Source organism: Bombina bombina, chromosome 6 (genome assembly GCF_027579735.1).
Source record: "Bombina bombina isolate aBomBom1 chromosome 6, aBomBom1.pri, whole genome shotgun sequence".
Taxonomy (NCBI): Eukaryota; Metazoa; Chordata; class Amphibia; order Anura; family Bombinatoridae; genus Bombina; species Bombina bombina.
In genome coordinates this window covers 653579282-653599465 of record NC_069504.1, presented here as the reverse complement: position 1 = coordinate 653599465, position 20184 = coordinate 653579282, and the positions used below count along the sequence as shown (strand labels likewise).

Below are 20184 nucleotides of genomic sequence, written 5' to 3'. Positions count from 1 at the left end.
CATTGGTGTGTCCGGTCCACGGCGTCATCCTTACTTGTGGGAACCAATACCAAAGCTTTAGGACACGGATGAAGGGAGGGAGCAAATCAGGTCACCTAAATGGAAGGCACCACGGCTTGCAAAACCTTTCTCCCAAAAATAGCTTCCGAAGAAGCAAAAGTATCAAATTTGTAAAATTTGGCAAAAGTGTGCAGTGAAGACCAAGTCGCTGCCTTACATATCTGGTCAACAGAAGCCTCGTTCTTGAAGGCCCATGTGGAAGCCACAGCCCTAGTGGAGTGAGCTGTGATTCTTTCAGGAGGCTGCCGTCCGGCAGTCTCATAAGCCAATCGGATAATGCTTTTAAGCCAAATGGAAAGAGAGGTAGAAGTCGCTTTTTGACCTCTCCTTTTACCAGAATAAACAACAAACAAAGAAGATGTTTGTCTGAAATCTTTAGTAGCCTCTAAATAGAATTTTAGAGCACGGACTACGTCCAAATTGTGTAACAAACGTTCCTTCTTTGAAACTGGATTCGGACACAAAGAAGGTACAACTATCTCCTGGTTAATATTTTTGTTAGAAACAACTTTCGGAAGAAAACCAGGCTTAGTACGCAAAACCACCTTATCTGCATGGAACACCCGATAGGGCGGAGAACACTGCAGAGCAGATAACTCTGAAACTCTTCTGGCAGAAGAAATTGCAACTAAAAACAAAACTTTCCAAGATAGTAACTTAATATCTATGGAATGTAAAGGTTCAAACGGAACCCCTTGAAGAACTGAAAGAACTAGATTTAGACTCCAGGGAGGAGTCAAAGGTCTGTAAACAGGCTTGATCCTAACCAGAGCCTGAACAAATGCTTGAACATCTGGCCCAGCTGCCAGTCTTTTGTGTAGTAAGACAGATAAAGCAGATAATCCTTTCTCCAAACCTTCTTGTAGAAAGGAGAGAATCTTAGGAATTTTTATCTTGTTCCATGGGAATCCTTTGGATTCACACCAACAGATATATTTTTTCCATATTTTATGGTAAATTTTTCTAGTTACAGGCTTTCTAGCCTGAATCAGAGTATCTATTACAGAATCTGAAAACCCACGCTTTGATAAAATCAAGCGTTCAATCTCCAAGCCGTCAGTTGGAGGGAAACCAGATTCGGATGTTCGAATGGACCCTGAACAAGAAGGTCCTGTCTCAAAGGTAGCTTCCATGGTGGAGCCGATGACATATTCACCAGGTCTGCATACCAAGTCCTGCGTGGCCACGCAGGAGCTATCAAGATCACCGAGGCCCTCTCCTGATTGATCCTGGCTACCAGCCTGGGAATGAGAGGAAACGGTGGGAATACATAAGCTAGGTTGAAGGTCCAAGGTGCTACTAGTGCATCTACTAGGGTCGCCTTGGGATCCCTGGATCTGGACCCGTAGCAAGGAACCTTGAAGTTCTGACGAGACGCCATCAGATCCATGTCTGGAATGCCCCATAATTGAGTTATTCGGGCAAAGATTTCCGGATGGAGTTCCCACTCCCCCGGATGGAATGTCTGACGACTCAGAAAATCCGCTTCCCAATTTTCCACTCCTGGGATGTGGATCGCAGACAAGTGGCAGGAGTGATCCTCCGCCCATTGAATTATTTTGGTCACTTCTTTCATCGCCAGGGAACTCCTTGTTCCCCCCTGATTATTGATATATGCAATGGTCGTCATGTTGTCTGATTGGAACCTTATGAATTTGGCCTTTGCTAGTTGAGGCCAAGCTCTGAGAGCATTGAATATCGCTCTCAGTCTTCCCGAGACCATAGACCCTGAGCTTTCAGGGATTCCCAGACCGCGCCCCAGCCCACTAGACTGGCGTCGGTCGTGACAATGACCCACTCTGGTCTGCGGAAGCTCATTCCCTGGGACAGATTGTCCAGGGTCAGCCACCAACGGAGTGAATCTCTGGTCTTTTGATCTACTTGAATCTTCGGAGACAAGTCTGTATAATCCCCATTCCACTGTTTGAGCATGCACAGTTTTAATGGTCTTAGATGAATTCGTGCAAAAGGAACTATGTCCATTGTTGCAACCATCAATCCTATTACTTCCATGCACTGCGCTATGGAAGCACGAGGAACAGAATGAAGTACTTGACAAGAGCTTAGAAGTTTTGATTTTCTGACCTCTGTCAGAAAAATCCTCATTTCTAAGGAATCTATTATTGTTCCCAAGAAGGGAACTCTTGTCGACAGAGAACTTTTTTCTTTGTTCACCTTCCATCCGTGAGATCTGAGAAAGGCTAGGACGACGTCCGTATGAGCCTTTGCGTTTGACAGGGACGACGCTTGTATTAGGATGTCGTCCAAGTAAGGTACTACTGCAATGCCCCTTGGTCTTAGAACCGCTAGAAGGGACCCTAGTACCTTTGTGAAAATCCTTGGAGCAGTGGCTAATCCGAATGGAAGTGCCACAAACTGGTAATGCTTGTCCAGAAAAGCGAACCTTAGGAACGGATGATGTTCCTTGTGGATAGGAATATGTAGGTACGCATCCTTTAAATCCACGGTAGTCATAAATTGACTTTCCTGGATGGTGGGTAGGATCGTTCGAATAGTTTCCATTTTGAACGATGGTACCCTGAGAAATTTGTTTAGGATCTTCAAATCCAAAATTGGTCTGAATGTTCCCTCTTTTTTGGGAACTACGAACAGATTGGAATAAAATCCCATTCCTTGTTCTCTTATTGGAACTGGATGTATCACTCCCATCTTTAACAGGTCTTCTACACAATGTAAGAATGCCTGTCTCTTTATTTGGTTTGAGGATAAGTGAGACCTGTGGAACCTTCCCCTTGGGGGTACTTCCTTGAATTCCAGGAGATAACCTTGAGAAACTATTTCTAGCGCCCAAGGATCCTGAACATCTCTTGCCCAAGCCTGAGCAAAGAGAGAGAGTCTGCCCCCCACTAGATCCGGTCCCGGATCGGGGGCTATCCCTTCATGCTGTTTTGGTAGCAGTGGTAGGCTTCTTGGCCTGCTTACCCTTGTTCCAGCCTTGCATTGGTTTCCAGGCTGGTTTGGGCTGTGAGGCATTACCCTCTTGCTTAGAGGATGCAGAATTAGAGGCTGGTCCGTTTCTGCGAAAGGGACGAAAATTAGGCTTATTTTTAGCCTTAAAAGACCTATCCTGTGGAAGGGCGTGGCCCTTTCCCCCAGTGATGTCTGAAATAATCTCTTTCAAATCTGGTCCAAATAATGTTTTACCTTTGAAAGGGATGTTAAGCAGTTTTGTCTTGGAAGACACATCCGCTGACCAAGACTTTAGCCAAAGCGCTCTGCGCGCCACGATAGCAAACCCTGAATTTTTCGCCGCTAATCTAGCTAATTGCAAAGCGGCATCTAAAACAAAAGAGTTAGCCAATTTAAGTGCGTGAACTCTGTCCATAACCTCCTCATATGAAGATTCTCTACTGAGCGACTTTTCAAGTTCCTCGAACCAGAAACACGCAGCCGTAGTGACAGGAACAATGCATGAAATTGGTTGTAGAAGGTAACCTTGCTGTACAAAAATCTTTTTAAGCAAACCCTCTAATTTTTTATCCATAGGATCTTTGAAAGCACAACTATCTTCGATAGGAATAGTAGTGCGTTTGTTTAGAGTAGAAACCGCCCCCTCGACCTTGGGGACTGTCTGCCATAAGTCCTTTCTGGGGTCGACTATAGGAAATAATTTCTTAAATATAGGGGGGGGGGGGGGAACAAAAGGTATGCCGGGCTTTTCCCACTCTTTATTTACTATGTCCGCCACCCGCTTGGGTATAGGAAAAGCGTCGGGGGGCACCGGAACCTCTAGGAACTTGTCCATCTTACATAATTTCTCTGGAATGACCAAGTTGTCGCAATCATCCAGAGTAGATAACACCTCTTTAAGCAGTGCGCGGAGATGTTCTAATTTAAATTTAAATGTCACAACATCAGGTTCAGCTTGATGAGAAATTTTTCCTGAATCTGAAATTTCTCCATCAGACAAAACCTCCCTCATGGCCCCTTCAGATTGGTGTGAGGGTATGTCAGAACAATTATCATCAGCGCCCTCTTGCTCCTCAGTGTTTAAAACAGAGCAATCGCGCTTTCTCTGATAAGTAGGCATTTTGGATAAAAGATTTGCTATGGAGTTATCCATTACAGCCGTTAATTGTTGCATGGTAATAAGTATTGGCGCACTAGATGTACTAGGGGCCTCCTGTGTGGGCAAAACTGGTGTAGACACAGTAGGGGATGATGTAGTATCATGTTTACTCCCCTCATTTGAGGAATCATCTTGGGCAATATCATTATCTGTGGCATTACTGTCCTTACTTTGTTTGGACGCTATGGCACAATTATCACATAAATTTAAATGGGGAGACACATTGGCTTTCATACATATAGAACATAGCTTATCTGAAGGTACAGACATGTTAAACAGGCTTAAACTTGTCAACAAAGCACAAAAAACGTTTTAAAATAAAACCGTTACTGTCTCTTTAAATTTCAAACAGAAAACACTTTATTACTGAATATGTGAAAAAGTATGAAGGAATTGTTCAAAAATTACCAAAATTTCACCACAGTGTCTTAAAGCATTAAAAGTATTCCACACCAAATTTCAGAGCTTTAACCCTTAAAATAACGGAACCTGAGCCGTTTTTAAATTTGACCCCTATACAGTCCCAGCTATATGCTTTGCTGAGACCCAACCAAGCCCAGAGGGGAATACGATACCAAATGACGCCTTCTAGAAGCTTTTTTAGTGATTCTTAGATCCTCACACATGCATCTGCATGCCTTGCTTTCCAAAAACAACTGCGCAGTAATGGCGCGAAAATGAGGCTCAGTCTATAACTAGAAAGGCCCCAGACTAAAAAACATAATTTATGCTTACCTGATAAATTCCTTTCTTCTGTTGTGTGATCAGTCCACGGGTCATCATTACTTCTGGGATATAACTCCTCCCCAACAGGAAATGCAAGAGGATTCACCCAGCAGAGCTGCATATAGCTCCTCCCCTCTACGTCAGTCCCAGTCATTCGACCAAGAATCAACGAGAAAGGAGTAACCAAGGGTGAAGTGGTGACTGGAGTATAATTTAAAAGATATTTACCTGCCTTAAAACAGGGCGGGCCGTGGACTGATCACACAACAGAAGAAAGGAATTTATCAGGTAAGCATAAATTATGTTTTCTTCTGTTATGTGTGATCAGTCCACGGGTCATCATTACTTCTGGGATACCAATACCAAAGCAAAAGTACACGGATGACGGGAGGGATAGGCAGGCTCATTATATAGAAGGAACCACTGCCTGAAGAACCTTTCTCCCAAAAATAGCCTCCGAAGAAGCAAAAGTGTCAAATTTGTAAAATTTGGAAAAAGTATGAAGCGAAGACCAAGTTGCAGCCTTGCAAATCTGTTCAACAGAGGCCTCATTCTTAAAGGCCCAAGTGGAAGCCACAGCTCTAGTGGAGTGAGCTGTAATTCTTTCAGGAGGCTGCTGTCCAGCAGTCTCATAGGCTAAACGTATTATGCTACGAAGCCAAAAAGAGAGAGAGGTAGCAGAAGCTTTTTGACCTCTCCTCTGTCCAGAGTAAACGACAAACAAGGAAGAAGTTTGGCGAAAATCTTTAGTTGCCTGCAAGTAGAACTTGAGGGCACGAACTACATCCAGATTGTGTAGAAGACGTTCCTTCTTTGAAGAAGGATTTGGACACAAGGATGGTACAACAATCTCTTGATTGATGTTCCTGTTAGTGACTACCTTAGGTAAGAACCCAGGTTTAGTACGCAGAACTACCTTGTCTGAGTGAAAAATCAGATAAGGGGAATCACAATGTAAGGCTGATAACTCAGAGACTCTTCGAGCCGAGGAAATAGCCATTAAAAACAGAACTTTCCAAGATAACATTTTTATATCAATGGAATGAAGGGGTTCAAACGGAACACCCTGTAAAACGTTAAGAACTAAGTTTAAACTCCATGGTGGAGCGACAGCTTTAAATACAGGCTTGATCCTAGCTAAAGCCTGACAAAAGGACTGGACGTCTGGATTTTCTGACAGACGTCTGTGTAACAAGATGGACAGAGCTGAAATCTGTCCCTTTAATGAACTAGCTGATAAACCCTTTTCTAAACCTTCTTGTAGAAAAGACAATATCCTAGCGATCCTAACCTTACTCCAGGAGTAACCTTTGGATTCGCACCAGTATAGGTATTTCCGCCATATTTTATGGTAAATCCTCCTGGTAACAGGCTTCCTAGCCTGAATCAGGGTATCAATAACCGACTCAGAAAAACCACGTTTTGATAAAATCAAGCGTTCAATTTCCAAGCAGTCAGCTTCAGAGAAGTTAGATTTTGATGTTTGAATGGACCCTGTATCAGAAGGTCCTGTCTTAGAGGTAGAGACCAAGGCGGACAGGATGACATGTCCACCAGATCTGCATACCAAGTCCTGCGTGGCCATGCAGGTGCTATTAGAATTACTGATGCTCTCTCCTGTTTGATTTTGGCAATCAATCGAGGAAGCAGCGGGAAAGGTGGAAACACATAAGCCATCCTGAAGTTCCAAGGTGCTGTCAAAGCATCTATCAGAACTGCTCCCGGATCCCTGGATCTGGACCCGTAGCGAGGAAGTTTGGCGTTCTGGCGAGACGCCATGAGATCTATCTCTGGTTTGCCCCAACGTCGAAGTATTTGGGCAAAGACCTCCGGATGAAGTTCCCACTCCCCCGGATGAAAAGTCTGGCGACTCAAGAAATCCGCCTCCCAGTTCTCCACTCCCGGGATGTGGATTGCTGACAGGTGGCAAGAGTGAGACTCTGCCCAGCGAATTATCTTTGATACTTCCATCATTGCTAGGGAGCTTCTTGTCCCTCCCTGATGGTTGATGTAAGCTACAGTCGTGATGTTGTCCGACTGAAACCTGATGAACCCCCGAGTTGTTAACTGGGGCCAAGCCAGAAGGGCATTGAGAACTGCTCTCAATTCCAGAATGTTTATTGGAAGGAGACTCTCCTCCTGATTCCATAGTCCCTGAGCCTTCAGAGAATTCCAGACAGCGCCCCAACCTAGTAGGCTGGCGTCTGTTGTTACAATTGTCCAGTCTGGCCTGCTGAATGGCATCCCCCTGGACAGGTGTGGCCGATAAAGCCACCATAGAAGAGAATTTCTGGTCTCTTGATTCAGATGCAGAGTAGGGGACAAATCTGAGTAATCCCCATTCCACTGACTTAGCATGCATAATTGCAGCGGTCTGAGGTGTAGGCGTGCAAAAGGTACTATGTCCATTGCCGCTACCATTAAGCCGATCACCTCCATGCATTGAGCTACTGACGGGTGTTGAATGGAATGAAGGACGCGGCATGCATTTTGAAGCCTTGTTAACCTGTCTTCTGTCAGGTAAATCTTCATTTCTACAGAATCTATAAGAGTCCCCAAGAATGGAACTCTTGTGAGAGGAAAAAGAGAACTCTTCTTTTCGTTCACTTTCCATCCATGCGACCTTAGAAATGCCAGAACTAACTCTGTATGAGACTTGGCAGTTTGAAAGCTTGAAGCTTGTATTAGAATGTCGTCTAGGTACGGAGCTACCGAAATCCCTCGCGGTCTTAGTACCGCTAGAAGGGCACCCAGAACCTTTGTGAAGATTCTTGGAGCCGTAGCCAGTCCGAATGGAAGAGCTACAAACTGGTAGTGCCTGTCTAAGAAGGCAAACCTTAGGTACCGGTGATGATCTTTGTGGATCGGTATGTGAAGGTAAGCATCCTTTAAATCCACTGTGGTCATGTACTGACCCTCTTGGATCATGGGTAAGATTGTCCGAATAGTTTCCATTTTGAACGATGGAACTCTTAGGAATTTGTTTAGAATCTTTAAATCTAAGATTGGCCTGAAAGTTCCCTCTTTTTTGGGAACCACAAACAGGTTTGAGTAGAACCCTTGTCCTTGTTCCGACCGCGGAACCGGATGGATCACTCCCATTAATAACAGATCTTGTACGCAGCGTAGAAACGCTTCTTTCTTTATCTGGTTTGTTGACAACCTTGACAGATGAAATCTCCCTCTTGGGGGAGATAATTTGAAGTCTAGAAGGTATCCCTGAGATATGATCTCTAGAGCCCAGGGATCCTGAACATCTCTTGCCCAGGCCTGGGCAAAGAGAGAGAGTCTGCCCCCCACTAGATCCGGTCCCGGATCGGGGGCTCTCGGTTCATGCTGTCTTTGGGGCAGCAGCAGGTTTCCTGGCCTGCTTGCTCTTGTTCCAGGACTGGTTAGGCTTCCAGCCTTGCCTGTAACGAGCAACAGCTCCTTCCTGTTTTGGTGCAGTGGAGGTTGATGCTGCTCCTGTTTTGAAATTCCGAAAGGGACGAAAATTAGACTGTCTAGCCTTAGCTTTGGCTTTGTCTTGAGGTAGGGCGTGGCCCTTACCACCTGTAATGTCAGCGATAATTTCTTTCAAACCGGGCCCAAATAAAGACTGCCCCTTGAAAGGTATATTAAGTAATTTGGACTTAGAAGTCACATCAGCTGACCAGGATTTTAGCCACAGCGCCCTACGTGCCTGTATGGCGAATCCTGAGTTCTTAGCCGTAAGTTTAGTTAAATGTACTACGGCCTCCGAAACGAAAGAATTAGCTAGTTTAAGGACTCTAAGCCTGTCCGTAATGTCGTCTAGCGTAGATGAACTAAGGTTCTCTTCCAGCGACTCAATCCAAAATGCTGCCGCAGCCGTAATCGGCGCGATACATGCAAGGGGTTGTAATATAAAACCTTGTTGAACAAACATTTTCTTAAGGTAACCCTCTAACTTTTTATCCATTGGATCTGAAAAAGCACAGCTATCCTCCACCGGGATAGTGGTACGCTTAGCTAAAGTAGAAACTGCTCCCTCCACCTTGGGGACCGTCTGCCATAAGTCCCTAGTGGTGGCGTCTATTGGGAACATCTTTCTAAATATTGGAGGGGGTGAGAACGGTACACCGGGTCTATCCCACTCCTTAGTAACAATTTCAGTTAGTCTCTTAGGTATAGGAAAAACGTCAGTACTCGCCGGTACCGCAAAGTATTTATCCAACCTACACAGTTTCTCTGGTATTGCAACGGTGTTACAATCGTTAAGAGCTGCTAAGACCTCCCCTAGTAATACACGGAGGTTCTCCAATTTAAATTTAAAATTTGAAATATCTGAGTCCAATTTGTTTGGATCAGAACCGTCACCCACAGAATGAAGCTCTCCGTCCTCATGCTCTGCGAGCTGTGACGCAGTATCAGACATGGCCCTAGCATTGTCAGCGCACTCTGTTCTCACCCCAGAGTGATCACGCTTGCCTCTTAGTTCTGGTAATTTAGACAAAACTTCAGTCATAACAGTAGCCATATCTTGTAATGTTATCTGTAATGGCCGCCCAGATGTACTAGGCGCCATAATATCACGCACCTCCCGGGCGGGAGATGCAGGTACTGCCGCGTGAGGCGAGTTAGTCGGCATAACTCTCCCCTCGCTGTTTGGTGAAATTTGTTCACATTGTACAGATTGACTTTTATTTAAAGTAGCATCAATACAGTTAGTACATAAATTTCTATTGGGCTCCACCTTGGCATTGGAACAAATGACACAGATATCTTCCTCTGAGTCAGACATGTTTAACACACTAGCAAAAAACTTACAACTTGGTTATAATCTTTTTTAGCAAAAAAATACTGTGCCTCAAAGAGGTACTAAACGATTAAATAACAGTTGAAATAATGAACTGAACAGCAGTTATAGCATCAAACTTTAAAACAACACAACTCTTAGCAAAGGTTTGTTCCCATTAGTAAAATAACAATAATTAAATTTGACATAAAAAGTACAAAGCAACGTTTTTATGCACAGTCACTATAAGAATTCTCACAGCTCTGCTGAGAGAAGTTACCTCCCTTCAAAGAAGTTTGAAGACCCCTGAGATCTGTCAGAGATGAACCGGATCATGCAGGAAAAATAAAAGTGACTGACTGGAATTTTTTGATGCGTAGTAAAGAGCGCCAAAAACGGCCCCTCCCTCTCCCACACAGCAGTGAAGAGAAACGAAACTGTCACATTACAAGCAAAAAACTGCCAAGTGGAAAATAATGCCCAAATATCTATTCACACAGTACCTCAGCAATGTAAACGATTCTACATTCCAGCAAAAACGTTTAACATGATAAATAGTTATTAAAAGTATTAGTGACCTTTAGCAGAGTAGTTCCGGTGAAATACCATCCCCAGAAAACTGAAGTGTATACATACATGTCATTTTAACGGTATGGCAGGATTTTCTCATCAATTCCATTCAGAAAATAAAAACTGCTACATACCTCAATGCAGATTCATCTGCCCGCTGTCCCCTGATCTGAAGCCTTTACCTCCCTCAGATGGCCGAGAACAGCAATATGATCTTAACTACTCCGGTTAAAATCATAGTAAAAAACTCTGGCAGATTCTTCCTCAAACTCTGCCAGAGAAGTAATAACACGCTCCGGTGCTATTGTAAAATAACAAACTTTTGATTGAAGTCATAAAAACTAAGTATAATCACCATAGTCCTCTCACACATCCTATCTAGTCGTTGGGTGCAAGAGAATGACTGGGACTGACGTAGAGGGGAGGAGCTATATGCAGCTCTGCTGGGTGAATCCTCTTGCATTTCCTGTTGGGGAGGAGTTATATCCCAGAAGTAATGATGACCCGTGGACTGATCACACATAACAGAAGAAAAGGCGTCCAACACAGTGCCTGCCGTTTTTTTTAAACGTTCCCCAAGATTATAATGCCAATTGTTAGCTAGAATCTGCATAATATGCCCCAATAAAGCAATCGTTTTAGCCCATAAAAATGTCTACCAGTTTTTTAGCCCTTTTTTAAGCCCTTTATTCTTTTATGTTTGACTAAGAAAATGGCTTACCGGTCCCCATGAGGGGAAATGACAGCCTTCCAGCATTACATGGTCTTGTTAGAAATATGGCTAGTCATACCTTAAGCAGAAAAGACTGCTAACTGCTTCCCCCAACTGAAGTTACTTCATCTCAACAGTCCTATGTGAAAACAGCAATCGATTTTAGTTACTGTCTGCTAAAATCATCTTCCTCTTGCAAACAGAAATCTTCATCCTTTTCTGTTTCAGAGTAAATCGTACATACCAGCACTATTTTAAAATAACAAACACTTGATAGAAGAATAAAAACTACATTTAAACACCAAAAAACTCTTAACCATCTCCGTGGAGATGTTGCCTGTGCAACGGCAAAGAGAATGACTGGGGTGGGCGGAGCCTAGGAGGGACTATATGGCCAGCTTTGCTGGGACTCTTTGCCATTTCCTGTTGGGGAAGAGAATATCCCACAAGTAAGGATGACGCCGTGGACCGGACACACCAATGTTGGAGAAATAACAGACTAACCAACTCTGGCTTTCTATACCAAAGACAGCAAATATGTTAGAAATCTGAGCAAGGACCACCTCACTACTTTCTAACTGCTTAAAAGCCACCACTACTCTTACTCAAGAGATTGACGTGAACACAGCTAAACTCAAATCCTTGCTTGCAGGGAAAAGTACCCAAAAAAGGAATCAATATCTTCAGACACCAAACTTCACCTCCTTCATTGACAGAGGCAAATAGAATGATTAGAGGTTATGGGTAAGTGACACTTAACAGCTTTGCTGTGGTGCTCTTTTTCTCCTCTTGCTGGCCAGGAGTGAATATCCCACTAGTAATTGGAATGACGTTGTGGACTCTCCATGTCTTAGGAAAGAAATTGTCATTAACAAGGACATAAAATCGTTGCATACTATGCATACACATTTTAAGACCATAAGTTTAGCTTTGTATGATATGATACGCCTGATGAAACAGCGTGTAAGCTGAGAAACGCGTTGCATGATTATATTACATAGTGCTACTGCTGTACACTGTGGTTTTATATTACATTTTAAATAAAAGTGTATTTTATATTATCATCACCTGACAGAGCCTGAGTATCCTTCCTTGAGGAGACGCCTAGAACAGAGGTGTGCCGATTCCAAGGACCAGTGAGCTGGGACACAGAGATCCCAGTAGCTGTTACTAAGCACGAGTGGGTGCTGCCCCCATTGTGAGAACCTGTCTTACATTTGGTTGGATTGTATATTGTGTAAACTTTATTACACTAGGAGGCGTCATTCTTTCTTGTGTATTCCCACAGAATCTGTTCAATATCTTATCCTGTGATTGGGAAGGAGCAGCCGACAGTGGAGAGTAAAGAACCCCCTGTAACCCTAAGAAGGGACCAAGTTAACTACTCTGACCTTAAATATGGACGATTAAGATAAGAAGTTTTTATTCTTTCGTTACAAAGAACTGTCCATATAATCTTCCCCATTATTAAGCTTATTGGTGAACCTATGCATAGTATTTAGCATGGAATCTGTTTTTCCCTATAACTTTAAAGCTAGTCTTGCTATACTGGTTGTATTTCTATTCTTTCCTGACTGTGTGCTTTTAAGTGATCTGATTATTTTTGTCTTGTTTTGTTATAAAAATTGAATTACCGCAAACTCAGAATAGGTGCTGGCAACAGAGTTAACGCTGATGTTACGTTGGGCAGGAATTTGGAGATGGCACCCACCGCTCATGGCGGTTCCATTTAAATGGGAAATATTTTCTTTGTTCTCTAGCCTTCTTGTCTGGGGTGTTTTGAAAACTCTGCTTGGAGTCCGTGAAGATGGTCCAGGCTAAAGAAGAAAAACAAAGATACATTACACTGGAGAGGTACAATACAGACCGATTAAAAAACAAACAAACAATATATACTATATATAGACACAGCCAAGGTTAATTGATAGATGAAGTACTAGTCTGAAACTATGACTTTAATTTATCATAGAACTTAAACACCATAAAGTCATTTAAATACTAATAATACTAATAAATAAATAAATAAAAAGAGCTAAGGATTCCCGATTTAAATTTCCTTGTATGCCTAGAATCAATACCAATATTGTGGTCTTTTGAAGATTCACATCCCTATACTGTAACAAAAACAAGCTCACTTTCAATATAACATTAAGAATGTAAGAATCTTCATCATTGGTTTATGATAAACCTCCATTATGGTCGATACTTTTCTAGTTTTAAAAAATATACAGAGTAAGAAGCGCACAACCAAGAACTACTAACAACTCAGTAGCTTGTTTAATGGGGAGTTACCACCTGGGAGAAACCTCTTTTAGCCCAATTGTGCTTTTCCCAGAGGAGAACTTTCCGGAAGTATATTAATCTGATCCCTCCTAACAAGGTTAGTCCAACCCCCGAAATACCAGACAATCCTCCTCTGAACAAGTAACATGGCAACTCCAGACAATCTTTTTGGCCTTCTGTGGGCCTCGGCAGTGAGGCGCAACCATATCACTCTAAGCACATTGGACAGGGAGTCCACGTTTGTTTTCCCCAATCTCCTTTAGGTAAACTTTGCCCAGGGTCACTTTAAGTGGGTTTGTCAAAAATAGTAGACATTTGATTGATAGCACCCAATGTTTCCTTGTATAAATCTCAAACCAAACCCTCTTGGATGTCATCAGAAACATGGCATGGAAACACTACACTATCATATGCTTGAAGTATGATACACTTTTAGAATATGATTTTAGGTCATATTAGCGTGTAGATAAGAATGGCAATATACTATATTTTCATTAATTATACTCACTATTAGAATAGTTTATGTTATTTTATAATCATATTTTGCAACAGAGCTAGTCTTGTTCTGGTATGTATGCATTCACTAAATACAGAATCCTATAGAAATGATAACCATGCATTGTATACACACAGGTAATTAAATCATTTCTACAAGGACCCTAATAAATTGTTTAAAAGTAGAAACTACAATAGACCCAAAATATGACTAATGAAATAAACAATGCAATGCTAATAACTAACCTTGCCACCAGACAGGGGTGGACGTGATACAGGGGAGTGACAAACAGTCCCACTGAATGCAGAGCGAAGGGTGCTGTTGGAAGCAGAACTGGAGATGGAAGTGCCATTAAGCTGAAGGGAAAGCAGGCAGAGTTAATGCAAGCAAAATTAGATGCTAGGAGAACATGCATAACAATAGCACATGCAGTACAGATATTAACTTAAAATAAATGTAGCAGACTAGAATGTTAGACGTTTGGGCATTGTATCTATTGAAGGTAAATAAATACAAAACAACATTATATTTAATACAATGCACAAAATAACAATTATTTAAAAATAAAGAGAGTTACTTGCTTAAATATGTAACTTTAGGGTTACTATTACAAACACTGGAAAAACTGAACTTATGAGTCCAGGACACCAACAAAATTATAGAATGAAATCCACTACAGTCAGTCTCTCTGTCATAGCACATCATGCACACACCAGTTTTGATCTTGTATGTATCTATGTATGTATATTTTAAGTATTAAAGGGACATAATACCCATATGCTAAATCACTTGAAAGTGATGCAGCATAACTGTAAAAATCTGACAAGAAAATATCACATGAACATCTCTATGTAAGTGCCCTCTGAACAGTTCCATCACACTGTGATCTCATGAGATTTCACTGATCTCATAAGATTTCACTGATCTCATAAGATTTCACTGATCTCATAAGATTGCACTGAAATCTCACAATATTTTATAGTAAACGCCCCTTTAACGGCAGAGGGAAACAAAAGGACTGTGCCTGTACATGCCAGATGCACGCTCCCTTGCAAGTCCTGGGACTAGAATCCTGATTGGCTGCTTAAAGTCCCTTTACAGTGGGTGTGTTTGAGGAAATTGAGGTAAAATATCTTCCCTTTTTACATAGATATATATTTAGGCAATATTTTTCTAGTCAGCTTTATACAGATATACTGCATCACTTTCAAATGCTTCAACATTTGCGTACTATGTCCCTTTAAATGTACTCACTGCACTACATTCACAGAACTTATACTATGTGGATGCTAGATATCAAAACCATTATGAATTGTATAATTTCTTCTGTAAATGAAATGCAGAAAATATTGGGATTCCATTCAGTAAGCAATAAACAAAAACAAACCATACCTTACGCATTTTTCCTGGAGTAGTGGATCCAAGCACTCTTCGTTTGGTAGGGGTTTTAGGGATACTCCCATAAAACATCTCCTTTTCTAGTTGGCGATTCTTTTTTTGTAACTGAAAAAAATAAAAATAAAATAATTTACACTTTAAAAAGGGACATGAAACCTAAAATTTTTCTTTAATGATACAAATAGAGAATACAGAGTGAGCCAATCACTTGAGGAACCTATGTGAAGCCACCAATCAGCAACTAAGCCTATTTAAATATGCTTTTCAACAAAGGATATCAAAAGAACAAAGCTAATTAGATAATAGAAGACATTTGGGTTTATGTCTCTTTTATGAACACAAATCTCCTGAACTGTATGTTGTTTTTTTTTTTAAACTACTACAAATATATTTTACAATTTCCCAAAATAATAAGGGTGTAAATCCACAATGTAAAACGGAATAGCCCCAGATACACTGGAGTTTTATTTGATTGCATGACACTTACCCTCTCCTGTTTTTCTCGCTCTTTGTCTTGGTGAAACATCTCCCATTGTTCTGCAACATAATCCATGAAGTTCTTCCCATTAACAGTGAACTGTTTTGCTTGCTCCTGCTCCCATCCGGCAATACGAAGTTTTAACTCTTCTTCTAACTAGAGACAGTCAAAACACTTGTATCAGTTGTATTAACAAAGCAGCTATCAGTTATAAGATTAGAAAGGGCAATGGCCCTTTAAACATATGTATACCTTTGGGAGCATTTTCTGCAGCTTTGCTCTTTGCTTTTCTTCTTTTAAAAGATTACCACCTCGGTTCATAAATCTGTTTGGGTCTGTTGCTTTTTTCTTAAGGGAGGAGAATAAGATTAATTAAAAACATTCAATCCATAAAATCCTGTATCATGTCAGGCAGATATAACACTTGGCTATAGAATAGTATATGATCTATGATTATGCATGCTCATTGACCTAATTAAGTATAGCTTAGAGGAGAGAAGGGAAAGAGCTAATATGACATAAACTTTCAAATGTATTAAAGGGACACTAAACCCAACATTTTTCTTTCATGATTCAGTTAGAGAATGTAATTTTAATCAACATTCAAATTTACTTCTATTATCTAATTTGTTTTATTGTTTAGATATCCTTTGTTGAAGAAATAGCAATGCATAGGGGTGAGCCAATCATACGAAGCATCTATGTGGACCCACCAATCAGCAGCTACTGAGCCTATCTAGATATGCTTTTCAGCAAAGAATATCAAGAGAATGAAACAAATGAGATAATATAAGTAAATTAGAAAGTTGTTCAAAATTGCATGCGCTTTCTAAATCATGAAAGAAAAAAAAAACATAATTTATGCTTACCTGATAAATTTATTTCTCTTGTAGTGTATCCAGTCCACGGATCATCCATTACTTGTGGGATATTCTCCTTCCCAACAGGAAGTTGCAAGAGGATCACCCACAGCAGAGCTGCTATATAGCTCCTCCCCTCACTGCCATATCCAGTCATTCGACCGAAACAAGCCGAGAAAGGAGAAACCATAGGGTGCAGTGGTGACTGTAGTTTAACTAAAATTTAGAACTGCCTGAAAAGGACAGGGCGGGCCGTGGACTGGATACACTACAAGAGAAATAAATTTATCAGGTAAGCATAAATTATGTTTTTTCTTGTTAAGTGTATCCAGTCCACGGATCATCCATTACTTGTGGGATACCAATACCAAAGCTAAAGTACACGGATGATGGGAGGGACAAGGCAGGAACTTAAACGGAAGGAACCACTGCCTGTAGAACCTTTCTCCCAAAAACAGCCCCCGAAGAAGCAAAAGTATAAAATTTGTAAAATTTGGAAAAAGTATGAAGGGAAGACCAAGTTGCAGCCTTGCAAATCTGTTCAACAGAGGCCTCATTTTTAAAGGCCCAGGTGGAAGCCACAGCTCTAGTAGAATGAGCTGTAATCCTTTCAGGAGGCTGCTGTCCAGCAGTCTCATAGGCTAAACGGATTATACTCCGAAGCCAAAAAGAAAGAGAGGTTGCCGAGGCCTTCTGACCTCTCCTCTGTCCAGAGTAAACAACAAACAGGTTAGATGTTTGGCGAAAATCTTTAGTAGCCTGTAAGTAAAACTTCAAGGCACGGACTACGTCTAGATTATGCAAAAGACGTTCCTTCTTTGAAGGATTAGGACATAATGATGGAACAACAATCTCTTGATTGATATTTTTGTTACAAACCACCTTAGGTAAAAACCCAGGTTTTGTACGCAGAACAACTTTATCTGAATGAAAGATCAGATAAGGAGAATCACAATGTAAGGCAGATAACTCTGAGACTCTTCGAGCCGACGAAATAGCCATCAGAAAAAGAACTTTCCATGAAAGAAGTTTGATATCAATAGAATGAAGGGGTTCAAACGGAACCCCTTGAAGAACTTTAAGAACCAAGTTTAAGCTCCATGGAGGAGCAACAGGTTTAAACACAGGCTTAATTCTAACTAAAGCCTGACAAAATGCCTGAACGTCTGGAACTTCTGCCAGACGCTTGTGTAAAAGAATAGACAGAGCAGAAATCTGTCCCTTTAAAGAACTAGCTGATAATCCTTTGTCCAAACCCTCTTGGAGGAAGGACAATATCCTAGGAATCCTAACCCTACTCCATGAGTAATTCTTGGATTCACACCAATGAAGATATTTACGCCATATCTTGTGGTAAATTTTCCTAGCGACAGGCTTTCGTGCCTGTATTAAGGTATCAATTACTGACTCGGAGAAGCCACGCTTTGATAGGATCAATCGTTCAATCTCCATGCAGTCAGTCTCAGAGAAAGTAGATTCGGATGATTGAAAGGACCTTGTATTAGAAGGTCTTGTCTCAGAGGCAGAGTCCATGGTGGAAAGGATGACATGTCCACTAGGTCTGCATACCAGGTCCTGCGTGGCCACGCAGGCGCTATCAATATCACCGATGCTCTTTCCTGTTTGATTTTGGCAATCAGACGAGGGAGCAGAGGAAACGGTGGAAACACATAAGCCAGGTTGAAGAACCAAGGCGCTGTTAGAGCATCTATCAGTGCCGCTTCTGGGTCCCTGGACCTGAATCCGTAACAAGGAAGCTTGGCATTCTGGCGAGACGCCATGAGATCCAATTCTGGTGTGCCCCAACGGAGAACCAATTGAGCAAACACCTCAGGATGGAGTTCCCATTCCCCCGGATGAAAAGTCTGACGACTTAGAAAATCCGCCTCTCAGTTCTCTACACCTGGGATATGGATCGCTGACAGGTGGCAAGAGTGAGTCTCTGCCCAGCGAATTATCTTGGAGACTTCTGACATCGCTAGGGAACTCCTGGTTCCCCCTTGATGGTTGATGTAAGCCACAGTCGTGATGTTGTCCGACTGAAATCTGATGAACCTCAGTGTTGCTAGCTGAGGCCAAGCCAGAAGAGCATTGAATATTGCTCTTAACTCCAGAATATTTATTGGGAGGAGTTTCTCCTCCTGAGTCCATGAACCCTGAGCCTTCAGGGAGTTCCAGACTGCACCCCAACCTAGAAGGCTGGCATCTGTTACAATTGTCCAATCTGGTCTGCGAAAGGTCATACCCTTGGACAGATGGGTCCGAGATAACCACGAGAGAAGAAAATCTCTGGTTTCCTGATCCAGATTTAGTAGAGGGGACAAATCTGTGTAATCCCCATTCCACTGACTGAGCATGCATAATTGCAGCGGTCTGAGATGCAGGCGTGCGAATGGCACTATGTCCATCGCCGCTACCATTAAGCCGATTACTTCCATGCACTGAGCCACCGTGGGGCGCGGAATGGAGTGAAGAACACGGCAAGCATTTAGAAGGTTTGATAACCTGGACTCCATCAGGTAAATTTTCATTTCTACAGAATCTATTAGAGTCCCTAGGAAGGAAACCCTCGTGAGAGGAGATAGAGAACTCTTTTCTTCATTCACTTTCCACCCATGCGACCTCAGGAATGCCAGAACTATCTCTGTATGAGATTTGGCAAATTGAAAGCTTGACGCCTGTATCAGGATATCGTCCAGGTAAGGAGCCACCGCTATGCCTCGCAGTCTTAGGACCGCCAGAAGTGAGCCCAGAATCTTTGTAAAAATTCTTGGGGCTGTAGCCAACCCGAATGGAAGAGCTACAAATTGGTAATGCCTGTCTAGAAAGGCAAACCTCAGGAACTGATGATGATTCTTGTGAATCGGAATGTGAAGGTAGGCATCATTTAAGTCCACTGTGGTCATGTACTGACCCTCTTGGATCATGGGTAAAATGGTTCGAATAGTTTCCATCTTGAATGACGGAACTCTGAGGAATTTGTTTAGGATCTTTAAATCCAAAATTGGTCTGAAGGTTCCCTCTTTTTTGGGAACCACAAACAGATTTGAATAAAACCCCTGTCCTTGTTCCGTCCGCGGAACTGGATGGATCACTCCCATTACAAGGAGATCTTGTACGCAGCTTAGGAATGCCTCTTTCTTTATCTGGTTTGCAGATAATCTTGAAAGGTGAAATCTCCCTTGTGGAGGAGAAGCTTTGAAGTCCAGAAGATATCCCTGAGATATGATCTCCAACGCCCAGGGATCCTGAACATCTCTTGCCCACGCCTGGGCGAAGAGAGAGAGTCTGCCCCCTACTAGATCCGTTGTCGGATAGGGGGCCGCTCCTTCATGCTGTCTTAGAGGCAGCAGCAGGCTTTCTGGCCTGCTTGCCCTTGTTCCAGGACTGGTTAGGTTTCCAGGCCTGCTTGGGTTGAGCAAAAGTTCCCTCTTGTTTTGAAGCAGAGAAAGTTGATGCTGCACCTGCCTTGAAATTTCGAAAGGCACGAAAATTAGACTGTTTGGCCTTTGATTTGGCCCTGTCCTGAGGAAGGGTATGACCCTTATCTCCAGTAATGTCAGCAATAATTTCTTTCAAACCAGGCCCGAATAAGGTCTGCCCCTTGAAAGGAATGTTGAGTAATTTAGACTTTGAAGTCACATCAGCTGACCAGGATTTGAGCCATAGCGCCCTACGCGCCTGGATGGCGAATTCCGAATTCTTAGCCGTTAGCTTAAGAGTTCTAAGCTTGTCAACAATTTCAGTCAATGGAG

The 20184-nt window shown here is 42.2% G+C and overlaps 1 protein-coding gene across 4 annotated transcripts in view; it reads right to left on the bottom strand.

The window, feature by feature from the left end:
* Positions 1-20184, bottom strand: part of PRC1 (protein regulator of cytokinesis 1) — a 198107-nt gene that overhangs the window by 59089 nt on the left and 118834 nt on the right. For 2 of the 4 annotated variants that reach the window (XM_053717707.1, XM_053717708.1), the window contains exons 9-13: positions 15822-15917; positions 15579-15725; positions 15086-15196; positions 13939-14049; positions 12549-12731 (exon numbers count right to left, since the gene is read on the bottom strand). In XM_053717707.1, coding sequence (XP_053573682.1) covers positions 12549-12731; positions 13939-14049; positions 15086-15196; positions 15579-15725; positions 15822-15917 — 648 coding nt within the window. The remainder of the gene's footprint in view (positions 1-12548; positions 12732-13938; positions 14050-15085; positions 15197-15578; positions 15726-15821; positions 15918-20184) is intronic. The other 2 variants (XM_053717710.1, XM_053717709.1) reach the window with 2 other exon arrangements.